We start from the raw sequence: 13,463 nt of genomic DNA on the forward strand, positions 1-13,463 counted from the left end.
TCTCTCTCTGCCCATCTCTCTCTCTCTGCCCATCTCTCTCTCTGCCCACCTCTCTCTCTCTGCCCACCTCTCTCTCTCTGCCCATCTCTCTCTCTCTCTCTGCCCATCTTTCTCTCTCTGCCCATCTCTCTCTCTGCCCACCTCTCTCTCTCTGCCCATCTCTCTCTCTCTGCCCATCTCTCTCTCTCTCTCTGCCCATCTTTATCTCTCTGCCCATCTCTCTCTCTGCCCACCTCTCTCTCTCTGCCCACCTCTTTCTCTCTGCCCCCCTCTCTCTCTCTGCCCATCTCTCTCTCTCTCTGCCATCTTTCTCTGCCCATCTCTCTCTCTCTCTGCCCATCTCTCTCTCTCTCTGCCCCCCCTCTTTCTGCCCCCCCCCTCTCTCTGACCCCCCTCTCTCTGCCCCCCTATCTCTCTGCCCCCCCTCTCTCTCTGCCCCCCCTCTCTCTCTCTCTCTGCCCCCTCTCTCTGCCCATCTCTCTGCCCATCTTTCTCTCTCTGTCCATCTCTCTTTCTCTCTCTCTGCCCATCTCTTTCTCTCTCTCTCTGCCCATCTCTCTCTCTCTCTGCCCATCTCTCTCTCTCTGCCATCTTTCTCTGCCCCCCCTCTCTCTCTGACCCTCCATCTCTCTGCCCCCCCCTCTCTCTGCCCCCTCTCTCTCTGCCCCCCCTCTCTCTCTGCCCCCCCCTCTCTCTGCCCCCTCTCTCTCTGCCCCCCCTCTCTCTCTGCACCCCCCCTCTCTCTGCCCCCCCTCTCTCTCTGCCCCCCCCCTCTCTCTCTGCCCCCCCTCTCTCTCTCAGGTGTACACAGTGTGTAGTCTGGTTGGGGAGTCCAGGTGTACACAGTGTGTAGTCTGGGTGGGGAGTCCAGGTGTACACAGTGTGCAGTCTGGTTGGGGAGTCCAGGTGTACACAGTGTGTAGTCTGGTTGGGGAGTCCAGGCGTACACAGTGTGTAGTCTGGTTGGGGAGTCCAGGTGTACACAGTGTGTAGTCTGGTTGGGGAGTCCAGGTGTATACAGTGTGTAGTCTGGTTGGGGAGTCCAGGCGTACACAGTGTGTAGTCTGGGTGGGGAGTCCAGGTGTACACAGTGTGTAGTCTGGTTGGGGAGTCCAGGTGTACACAGTGTGTAGTCTGGTTGGGGAGTCCAGGTGTACACAGTGTGCTGTCTGGTTGGGGAGTCCAGGTGTACACAGTGTGCAGTCTGGTTGGGGAGACCAGGTGTACACAGTGTGTAGTCTGGGTGGGGAGTCCAGGTGTACACAGTGTGTAGTCTGGTTGGGGAGTCCAGGTGTACACAGTGTGTAGTCTGGTTGGGGAGTCCAGGCGTACACAGTGTGTAGTCTGGTTGGGGAGTCCAGGCGTACACAGTGTGTAGTCTGGTTGGGGAGTCCAGGTGTACACAGTGTGCTGTCTGGTTGGGGAGTCCAGGTGTACAGTGTGTAGTCTGGTTGGGGAGTCCAGGTGTACACAGTGTGTAGTCTGGTTGGGGAGTCCAGGTGTACACAGTGTGTAGTCTGGTTGGGGAGTCCAGGTGTACACAGTGTGTAGTCTGGTTGGGGAGTCCAGGTGTACACAGTGTGTAGTCTGGTTGGGGAGTCCAGGCGTACACAGTGTGTAGTCTGGTTGGGGAGTCCAGGTGTACGCAGTGTGCAGTCTGGTTGGGGAGTCCAGGCGTACACAGTGCTCAGTCTAAAAATTAGAGCAGGACCTTTCAGGAGTGCAAACGCTTCTACACACGCGAGGCTGTGGAATTTTGGAATTTTTTCCGCAAATGGCAATTGATGCTAAATCAATTGTTAAGTTTTAAGCTGAGATTGGTAAAATTTTGTTATCCAAAGGTATGAAGGGACCTGGGGTAAGGGTGGGTGTCGGGAGTTAGATCACAGATCAGCCATGATCATTGAATAGTGGAGCAGGATTCGGGGCTGCATGTCCTCCTCCTGTTCTTATACACAAACTGTCCTTTTATTACAAAGAAACAAAGCTTTTTTTGTTTATCATGAATAAATTGTGAGTCACTCAGTCACTTGTGCAATTAAACAGTGATCATCAGACTAATTTGTCTCAAGTTCCTACCAACCAGCCTGATACATGTTTAACACCGCACCTGTTGCTCGATGAATAATGATTTGTGATCTGTTGACCAATTATCAAAGAATATTTGTTTCATGTTGCTTGAAAAAAGACATTTTGTCAAAGCTTGGCGGTTAACTGTCAGTCATCAGCTAACTGGTACACTCTCCATGGCAAAACCTCTACCAATCAGAGTCCACTTGCCAACCAATCAACACTCTCTTCTCATGCAGTGTAAATTGTTGTTCCCTTTACAATTTGGTATTCTTACGGATTGTCCTGATGAGTACAAGATGAAAAGCTTCGATAGCCTGTGTCTTTATTTCAGCAATACTCAAGTTCTGTACCACCAACCAACTATCAATATTTCTTTTGTTTCTCACCAGCCACTGATGTAGGGTTGTTTTGAGGGTTCGAGTGTCTGTGTGGATTCACGTTGTCTCACGTGGTTTCTCTCCCTTGTTCTGTCGCAGTTCACAGAAGAGAAGCTCGGACAGGCGGAGAAAACTGAACTGGACGCACACTTTGAGAACCTCCTGAGCCGTGCGGACAGCACCAAAAACTGGACAGAGAAGATCCTACGCCAGACCGAAGTCTTGCTTCAACCCAACCCAAGTAAGATCAGGCAAAGGGTTTTCAATCTGTTGCTCTACTGCATCCTCCCTGGCGACATTTCAGACACATTCGAGATCATGTCCGGGTCAAACAGGAGCGGGACCTGAATTAGGAGAGAAAGGGGAAACACTTTTTCACAGAAAGGGTGGCGGAAGTGTGGAATTCTATCATACTATAAGCAGTAGGTGCTAGCTCAATTCCTTCTCCTTCAGGTCCCATGTCCTAAGAGGGCTTGGGTGACCATTGCCTCCAATTGCATTGGTCCATGATTATGCTTGGCAAAGTACTGCAGTGGTTTGCCATTGCTTTCTGCAGTATGGCTGACCAGGAAACTCTCCTGGTCTTACTGCCTGACATCAGGCGCATTGGAAGGATTTACAGGCTGATAAGCAACCTGTTTGGCCGCATTATGAACACACCTTCCGTGACCACCTAGTCCTGGAGTGAGACTTGAACCTGGAGCATCTGGCTCGAAGGTAGGGACACCACCCACTGCACCATAAGGCCTCCCACAACGACAGCTCAGTTTATCATTTTAATTCAGAGATTGGTAGTTTTTTGATGGCCGATGGTCTAAGGGTGGAATAAAGCCAAGGCGGCTGGCTGGAGTTCGGACACAGGTCAGTCACAACCTCACTGCTGAGATCTTGGAGGGGTGTGGGGCTGAAGGAGATTACAGAGACAGGGAGGGACGAGGCCAGAAAGGAATTTGAAAACCAAGATGAATATTTTAAAACTGAGGTGTTGTTGGAACAGGAGCTAAGTAGGTGTTAGGTAAGGTACAAGGGTGTCGGGTGAATGGGACTTGGGGAGAGTTTAGATGGAGGCAGCAGAGTTTTTGAGATCAGTTAAGTTAATGGAAGTGATCTGGGCGGATGGAGGAACAGCCTCGATGGGCTGAATGGCCTCCTGTTCCTATGCTCCCGGTGAGAGTAGGTGAAGGAGATTGAAATTCCACCTGTCTTTATGGCATGGTTGTAAAGTTTGACTCTGAAATTACTTTTGAACAGCCATTGTAACTGACCTGATATTATTCCACAAGCCCAGACTTCATCCTTCCCAGTGAGTACGCTGCACAAAAGCACCTCATTGGCTGTGAAACATTTTGGGAAGTCCTGAGGATACGAACATATGAAAATGACAGACAGTATAAAATATTCTGGTCGGCCCGAGCTGCCCCATGTAACTGTGATACCTCGTGCACCGTTAGACAGATAGTCGCAGAATCTGTCAATCGCTTCTCTCAATGGCAACCGGAGGAAAATCCCGGGACAGCTGAAGGGGGAAAAATCTGGAAACCTCACCTCCGAATCCCTTTTGCGTGACTTGCTTGTGAAAGGACCAGTAGAAATCCACGATCATTCTCCCCCCTCATTTTCTTCGTCCCCTCTCTCTCTCTCTCTCTCTTCCTTTCTCCTTTCACTTTATCCCAGCCAAATTTGGGCAAATGAGGAAAGGCTGGACATAAGAAATTGGAGCAGGGACTAGGCCATTTCAACCTCCTCCGCCTTTCAATAAGATCACAGCTGCTCTGATTGTGGCCTTAATTTCACTTTCCTGCCTGCCCCCCAATAGCTCTTGACTCCCACGTTATTATAAATCTAACTCGGGCCTTGAATATATTAAATGACCCACCTCCACTGCCCTCTGTGGAAAAGAATTCCAAAGCTTAACACTCCTCTGAGAGAACAAATTCCTCTTTGCCTCCGTCTTTAAATGGGAGACGCCTTATTTTGAAATGAAAAGTTGGGTTGAAATGGTCCTAGACGTGTTGACCAAGCACCATTAACGTGGTTATTCTGCACCTGGATGTAATAGAGAAACGATGTTTGCCCCTTAAGCATCCCTGCCTGGTCCCTCACCACCCTGCTCGAGTATCCTGGGCAGTTTGAGTATTCGGAACTGGCTTTTCCATGTTTGAGGCTCTATCTCAAACCGGACACAGGTTTGCGACGCTGATTCTCTGCGTGCTGAATGAATGTTGATTTTCAGGTACACTCCCCTGAGGAGGTACTGAATAAACCCCCCCAGGTGAGATCCCACCATGGTGGGGGGAGAGAATCCCAAGGAGGGCAGGAAGGGAAGGGCGGTTTACTGTTCTAGAGAATAAATACCTGGTTTTCTATCGCAGCCGCAGCTCATCTGTTACTAAAACTCTCGTCCGTGCCGTTATCTTTAGACTTGACGATTCCAATCCTCTCCTAGCCGGCCTCGCATCTTAACTTAGCTCACTGAAAACTCTGCTGCCTGTATCCACACTCTCACCAAGTCCCATTCACTCGTCACCCCTGTACCCGCTCAACTCCCATTGGCCCCTGTCCCAGCAACACCTCGGTTTTAAAATTCTCATCCTTGTTTTCAAATCCCTTTATGACCTATCTCCGTAACCTTGTCCAGCCCCACAACCCTCGGAGAGCTCTGCGCTCCTCTCATTCTGGCCTCTTGAAAATCCCCGATTTTAGTCGCTGCACCATTGGTGGCTGTGCCTTCAGTTGCCTGGGCCCCAAGCTCTGGAATTCCATCCTCTCCGCCTCGTCTCTTCTATGATGCTCCATAAACCTTACGTCTTTGACCAAGTTTTTAGTCATCTGACCTAATATCTCCGCATGTGGCTTGGTGTCAGATTTTGTTTGATAATACTCCTGTGAAGCACCTTGGGATGTTTCATTATGTTAAAGGCGCTATAAAAATTCAGTTATATATAACAAGGACCCTTTTAGATTCATTGTACTTTCTCTCACTCCAGCTTTGTGCACCATGCACTCTTATCCTTGGCGTCTCTGTATCTTTAATGATGCAGTCATGGTGAGGTACTGAGACCGCTCTGTGTACACCCCTCCATTAGGACTGGCTGGTTTTGTAAATTGCCCAGTAATTTGGACTATTTTAGATCTCAGGGTAGCCAAGGGCCTGTCGGCCTGTTTGATGCTGCCCTGCACCCAGACTGAAAGCCACTCCCAACTCCCTTTCTGAATTCCTGTTAACTCCAGATGCACTTTCCAGACACCTGTCCTTGGGCTTGTCTTACAACCCTAAACCCACCTTTCTGATAACTGGAACTCCACCTCATCTGCTGCCCATGTCAACATAAGTTGTTGTTTGTGTGGGTGTTCATTTTCTACCACTGTGACTATCAGCATCCTGAAACTGAACTGGACTAGCCATATAAATACTGTGGCTGCAAGAGCAGGTCAGAAATTAGGAATCCTGCGGTGAGTAACTCACCTCCTGACTCCCCAAAGCCTGTCTGTCCACCATCTACAAGGCACAAGTCAGGAATGTGATGGAGTACTCTCCACTTGTCTGGATGAGTCAGCTCCCACAACACTCAAGTAGCTTAACACCGTCCAAGACAAAGCAGCCCGCTAGATTGGCACCACATCCACAAACATTCACTCCCTCCACCATCAATGCACAGTAGCAGCAGTGTGTACCATCTACAAGATGCACTGCAGGAACTCACCAACGCTCCTTCGACAGCACCTTCCAAATCCACAACCACTACCATCTAGAAGGACGAGGGCAGCAGGCACATGGGAACACCACCACCTGGAAGTTCCCCTCCAAGTCACTCACCATCCTGACTTGGAAATATATCACCGTTCCTTCACTGTCACTGAGTCAAAATCCTGGAACTCCCTCCCTAACAGCATTGTGGGTGTACCTACACCACACAGACTGTGTTTGCGGTGTCGGTTACAGATGGGTAGGTCTAAAGAAGTCTTGTAGTCATATGTAGGTTAACTAAGTCTTTATTAGCTACTAGAACTATTTACAAAGGTACAGCAAAGGGACAAGCTAGGAGCTGTCTCCATGCTTGCTGGCACACACAGCTCGGTCCAACACTAGACTGACCCTGGGTGCAAGTCATGTGCTCTCTTACATCACAGTGTGGGCGGTACTGTACTCAGTCCCACATTAACCCTATATTTGCCAGACCCTTATACGACATACTGCTGTGGTTCAGGTCAGCAGCTCACCACCACCTTCTCAAGGGCAATTAGGGATGGGCAATAAATGCTGTCCCAGCCAGCCAATCTCACAAGAATGAGTAAAAGGAAAATCAGCAATTATGTAGTGTTTTATAAACACGTAAGTCTGTTAATCACTTTACACCATCTCTGTAACATCTTGTGATGCAGCATAAACTTATTGGGCAGAATTTTACTGCAGGGGGATTTTACAGCAGGGGGATTTTACGGCGGGGGATTTTACGGCAGGGGGATTTTACGGCGGGGGATTTTACAGCAGAGGGATTTTACAGCAGAGGGATTTTACGTTCCCGCTGAAGTCAGAGGTTTAGAAAGTCTCGCCGCATTTTATGGCCCCGTCCCTGCCGAAATGGGGCAGTAAAATCCTGCCCATTATGTGCCGTATACCTGTACCACTAACCTTACTGGCCAAATGTAGAATTTACAGCACAGAAACAGGCCATTTAGCCCAATTGGTCCATGCTGGTGTTTATGATCCACAGAAGCCTCTTCCCACACTTTTCCAGCTCACCTATTTATCTTTCCTTCTCTTCCTTTCTCCCTCATGTGTTTATCTAGTTTCCCCTTAGAGGCAAGACCGCAATTTGCCTCAACTACTCCTTTGGGTAAGTGGTTCCTCTTGAAGATATTCTCTTCAAGCCCATTCTCAGCAGGCTTTTTCTCACACACTGACCTTCTGTGTGGGCCTGTCATTAAATTATCACTGTCACAATTAGTTGGCGTCTGACTGAGTTGAGACATTTTCCCTCCAGATTGTTGTAAGGTGACCTTTTCTGGAGCTGTCATTGTAGTCGGCACATTAGCAACGCGCAGTGGGGAGGCTTGTGACCTCTTCCCTGGAGAACTCTATGCTGCAGTCACCAGTCTCATGAAGCTGATAAATTTCATTTGTCCCTTTACGTAAGAAATAGGAGCTAGATTTGGCCATTTGGCTGCTTGAGCCAGGATTGCTGTTCAATGAGATCATGGCTGATCTTTCATCCCAACTCCACCTTCCCACGGTGTCCCGATATCCCTTAATCCCTTTAGTACCCAAAAATCTATCGACCTCTGTCTTGAATATACTCAATGTCACAGCATCCACAGCTCTCTGGGGTAAAGGATTCCAAAGATTCACAACCCTCTGAGTGAAGAAATTTCCCCTCATCTCAGTCCCAAACGGTGGCACGCAGACTAAGAATTTGATCCTGTGTACCAGATTCCCAATAAATTTGAGAGAGTTTACAAGTTCGCTGGTGTTAATTGGGGTTGTACTGGGATCTGGAGCCATGGTGGTAAGGTTAAGCTGTTGACCTGGCCTCTGGGCATTGTTAATGTTGAACGTGTGCTGCTTCAAGTTGGGAATTAAGCACAGCTGTCCCCGATTGGGGAAGGATTAGGGAATTATTGCAGGAGTATATTTACTCTGGTTTACTCTGGGTGTCTGGGAGGAACTGGGTGAGTCTGTGACTTTACTGTCTTGGAAAGGAACCTGCTTTAAGGTACAAGCTAGCTTCCGACTCATTCTTCCTCCCCACACAATTGTTGGAATTAGCAGGCAGGAGGTCCAGATGATCCTGACACGATTTGGAAACTAATTATTGCTCATGTTAGCTTTGGAAGGAAAATCATTTACATAGCAGCACCTCAGGACACCCTCAGCCAACAGTGTGCTTTTTTTTAAGTGTGGTCACTGTTGTAATGTAGGAAATGCAGCAAACTGATCGGACAAGATCTACCTCTCGAAGACACATTTGTTGTAAATCTATTCGATTTTGATTTGCCCATCCTAATTTAGATTATTGATTTCATTACTTTAACAATGATTGAGATCAGGATATCAGGTCTGAGGTTGTTGATATTATTTTATTGCCCTTCTTGAGTTTGGGAACTTTATCTGTCTAATTTTTACCCCTACAACATTGGACTCCTTCAAATGATTTGTCAGTATGTCACAATCCTGCTTCCTTGTCTTACTCAGGCCTCAGGATATAGTTATGGAGAATTTACAGCACAGAAACAGGCCATTCAGCCCAGCTAGTTTGTGCTGGCGTTTATGCTCCACAAAAAACTCCTCCCACCCTACTTCATCCAACCCCATCGCCCTATCCTTCTATTCCATTCTGCCTTGTGTGGTTATCCAGCTTCCTCTTAAATACATCCAAGCAATTCTCCTCGACCCACTCCCTTGTGGTAGTGAGTTCCACATTCTCACCATTGTCTGGTTATTTATTGGTGGCTATCATTTGTGGCCTATAGTTATGGTCTCCCCACCACCTCCAACCCCACATTATGTCTATCCTATTAAACCTCTTCAGAATTTTGAAGGCCTCTATTAGGTCACCTTCTGTTTTCTAGAGGAAAGAGCCTCAGCCTATTCAGCATTTCCTCAGTTCTGGTATTGCTGTTGTAAGTCTGGTTCTGTTACCGATCCTATGGTTGTTTTTTTTTTGAATTTGGGAACTTTACTTTGCAGTTTTCAGTCTGTCGGACACCACAGCATTTGACTCCCTCTAATGACTCGCAGATTTCCCGCCTGGATATAGCTCAGGTGTCCATGGAGATTTAATGGTTCTCGGTGTACCTCGAATTTCACTAATACCAAGCACACAGCATGTGTATTTTGATGGTGGTATGTCCTTCCATTCTCCTTAGTAAATGGAAGCCCCAAGAATTAACAACCTCCTGTTCACTCTTCTTCACAATTCCTCCTGATCTTATTTGGGGCTTTTCTAACAGTCTCCGTGTCTAATCTCTTATTACAGTGTTGGAAACATGAATTTCATTCCTTTCTAGCTTCTGGTATGGACCTCTCTCTCTCCCTCTTACTCCCTCTCTCGCCCTCTCTGTCTCACCCCCTCTCTCTCGCTCTCTCTTTCGCCCCCTCTCTCTCTCTTTCACCCCCTCTCTCTCGCTCCCTCTTTCGCCCCCTCTCTCTCTCTCTCTCTCTCTTTCGCCCCTCTCTCTCTCTCTCTCACCCCCTCTCTCTCTCTCTCTCTCGCCCCCTCTCTCTCTCTCGCCCCCCCTCTCTCGCCCCCTCTCTCTCTTGACCTCTCTCTCTCTCAACTTCTCTCTCTCGCCCTCTCTCTCTCTCTCTCTCACCCCCTCTCTCTCTCTTTCACCCCGCCCTCTCTCTCTCTCTCTCTCGCCCCTCTCTCTCTCTCTCGCCCCCTCTCTCTCTCGCCCCCTCTATCTCGCACTGCTTTAGACCTGCGAGCAGGTTCCCCCAGCCTAATCTCCCAGCTGGTGATGGTGTCCCCCCACTTGGTGTGGGTGCATGAGGGAGGATCTTTTTTTAGAGAAAAAAAACTACCCACGGAATATTTTTCTGGAGATAATCGGGAGAAGATAGCACTAATACACCACTTTTGTTACCATGACAACCGCCTGCTGATTGTGGAGTGAGTGAGTAACAAGCAGGAGCAATGTGTGGATAAAATGGATAAGACAGGCTTAGTGTTGCACTTATCTCAATGCACTCTACACTGTGCCAACAGAAAGATTAACATTCTGGTCCAAATCTTATTCATTTAACACTGTACAGACAATCATAGTTCAAAATTTGAAAAATGAATTGGACTAAGTGACTGACAAGGTTTTTTCCAACACTTAATGTACAACAGTGTGTATTTATAAAAGCAGTACTTTCAAATTACTATTTTTTTTAAAATTAGATGAACAGACCCAATTCCGTGTGCATCAGTTGACTGCATTGCAAGGCTGCATTATTTTTTAGTATTAGAAATTTGGAGATTACTTCAGGCGATCTGTGCACATTATTTCTTGGTGACATCAGTGTCCCTCATCCATGCTTTTGTTCCCTCCAGACTGGATTAGTTCAGTGTCCTCCTGGCCAGCCTCACACCTCCCATCCTCCCTCAACTTCAGCACATCCAAGGCTCTAGTGCCTGTTTCCTAAACCACACCAAGTCCTGTTCACCCACCACCCCTCTGCTCGCTGGCCTACATTGGCTCCATGTCCAGTCAATGGCTCAAAGTCAAAACATTCATCTTTGTTTTCAAATCCCTCCTTGGCCTCGTCCCTCTCTGTCTCTGGAACCCCTTCGAGTTCTACAAGTCTGCGTTGCCCCAATATTGGCCTCTTGATTTCCTTCAGCCCTCTGCTGGCAGTCGTCCCTTCAACTCTCTAGGCCTTAAGCTCTTGTCAAATGTCTCTGCTCCTCCATCTCCCTCTCTCCTCTTGCTTAAAACCTATTTCTTTGACCAAGCCTTTGGTCACCTCGCCTAATATTTTCTTAGATGGCTTGGTGTCTAATTTTGTTTGAAAATGTTCCTCCTGTGAAGCGCCTTGAGATATTTTATAATGTTAAAAGTGCTAAATGAATGAAAATTATTCTGTGATAATCCTGGCATTGAACGAGTTGTACATGTTACAGCTAATCTCTCCAAAACAGGAGATACAAGATATCGCTGAAAAAAAGAGATTGTTTTTGTCAAAGCTTTTCATCTTGTATTCATCAGGACATGTAAGAATATTGCGCCTGTTTCAGCTAAACAAAATAAGTGACAGCCATTCACTGCTTTATTCCCCAGGGCATTGCCTTGACCAATCAGAGTCAAGCTGCCTGGTTTAAATTTAAAACAATGCTTGGAAGTTAACTGTCAGTCACCATCAACTGGTGCATTCTCCATGGCAATGCCTCTACCAATAAGAGTCCACTTGCCAACCAATCAGCACTCTCTTCTCATACAGTATAAATGTTGTTTCCCCTGACATTGGCATTTTCTTGCAAATTGTCCTGATGAGTGCAAGACGAAAAGCTTCGACAAAAAATGTCTCTCTTTCAGCGCTACTCAAGTTCTGTACTACCAAACAACTTTTATAGGGCGCAAAGAAAATCTAAAAAAATCCTCCCCCCCCCCGCCACAAATCCTCACCCCAGCACCCCTGCTATTTCCAGACTCCCATCCTGGTCCAGTTCCATAGATCATAGGAACAGGATGAGGCCATTCAGCCTCTCATGCCTGTTCTGCCATTTAGTTAGCTCCTGGCTGATCCGAATCTCAACTCCATTTAAGCACCTTTGTTCCAGATCCCTTGACCCTCTTACCACTAAAAATCTATCAATCTCAGTGTTGAAGATTTCAATTGACACCCCCCGCCCCAAATCAAAAGAATACGAATAGGAGCAGGAGTAGGCCATTCGACCCATCGAACCTGTTCTGCCATTCAAAAAGATCACGGCTGATCTTAGTTCCGTTATCCTGCAGTGCGGGAGCTCTGAGTGACTTAAATCACCAAAGGTTAGCAGGCAGGCCCAGCAGGAAGGTGATGGGAGCGTTGACCTTTATTGCAAAGGGGGGACAGGGTATAAAAGTAGGGAATTCCTGCTACAACTTTACAGGGCCTTGGTGAGACCATATCCACAAACTCTTTGGGGGAGTGAATTTCAGATTCGCCTTTTGTTTGAAAATGTGCTTTTAGATCTCGTTTCTATATATAGCCTGGCTCCAATTTTAAGATGATTCCCCCATATTCTGGACTTCCCCACCTGAGGAAATAGGATCAACCCCATTAACCCTATTGAAGCCTTTTATCATTTTAAACACCTTGATTGGATCAACTCAACCTTCTGAACTCAAGGGAATACAAAACTAAACAAATGCAACCTGTCCTCATTTAACCCTTTAATCTCAGGAACATTTGGATGATCCTGTGCCGCACCCCCTCCAATGGGGGGCAGTTGGGGTAGGTAACCCAATGTTGCTGAAGGTTTTTACTTCAACCAGATGTTTTCTCTTTGTTGTGTTACATCTTTAACTATTTTCACCATCCACGGTATAAGGTTACATTCCCTATAATAATACATTCCCTCCCTGGCCCTGCTAATTGACACCTTTGTATCTCGTCTGTGGGAGTCTTTGCACTTTGTTAAGCATTCTTTATGTGTAATTCACACAATCCTCCTCCCACCCCCTCTTCATCTTGCCTTATCCACACATCCTTCTATTCCTTCCTCCCTCGTGTGTTTATTCAGCTTTCCCCTTAAATACGTCTACACTGTTCACTCCATGTGGGAGCGAGTTCAACATTCTCACCATCCGCTGGGTAAAGAAGTTTCTCCTGAATTCCCAACTGGATCTATTAGTGAGCAGGTCTGGCAGCATCGGCGGAGAAGAAAAGAGTCGACGTTTCGAGTCCTCACGACCCTTCAACAGAACAGATGTTCTGTTGAAGGGTCATGAGCACTCGAAACATCGACTCTTTTCTTCTCCGCCGATGCTGCCAGACCTGCTGAGTTTTTCCAGGTAATTCTGTTTTTGTTTTGGATTTCCAACATCCGCAGTAGTTTTTTGTTTTTATCTCTGGATTTATTAGTGACTGTTTTATATTCACGGCCCCGAGTTCTGGTCCCCCCCACAAGTGGAAACATCTTAAGATTCACCCTGTCAAACCCTTTCCTAATTTTAAAGACCTTTATTGGATCACCCCTCAGTGAGCAAATCCTCAGCCTGTTCAGTCTTTCCCGTTTAGGTATACCCTCTCGGTATACCCCCCTGATAGGTATACCCTCTTGGTATACCCCCCTGATAGGTATACCCTCTTGGTATACCCCCCCGATAGGTATACCCTCTTGGTATACCCCCCTGATAGGTATACCCTCTTGGTATACCCCCTTGATAGGTATACCCTCTTGGTATACCCCCCTGATAGGTATACCCTCTTGGTATAACCCCCTGATAGGTATACCCTCTTGGTATACCCCCCTGATAGGTATACCCTCTTGGTATACCCCCCTGATAGGTATACCCTCTTGGTATACCCCCTTAATAGGTATA

At 47.2% G+C, this 13,463-nt stretch overlaps 1 protein-coding gene across 8 annotated transcripts in view; it reads left to right on the top strand.

The window, feature by feature from the left end:
* LOC144685524 (endophilin-B2-like) overlaps positions 1-13,463 on the top strand; it is a 110,633-nt gene that overhangs the window by 35,148 nt on the left and 62,022 nt on the right. For all 8 annotated transcript variants that reach the window (XM_078550115.1, XM_078550116.1, XM_078550117.1 and 5 more), the window contains exon 2: positions 2,550-2,691. In XM_078550115.1, coding sequence (XP_078406241.1) covers positions 2,550-2,691 — 142 coding nt within the window. The remainder of the gene's footprint in view (positions 1-2,549; positions 2,692-13,463) is intronic.

Source organism: Cetorhinus maximus, chromosome 10 (assembly GCF_964194155.1).
Source record: "Cetorhinus maximus chromosome 10, sCetMax3.hap1.1, whole genome shotgun sequence".
In the NCBI taxonomy this organism is placed as follows: domain Eukaryota; kingdom Metazoa; phylum Chordata; class Chondrichthyes; order Lamniformes; family Cetorhinidae; genus Cetorhinus; species Cetorhinus maximus.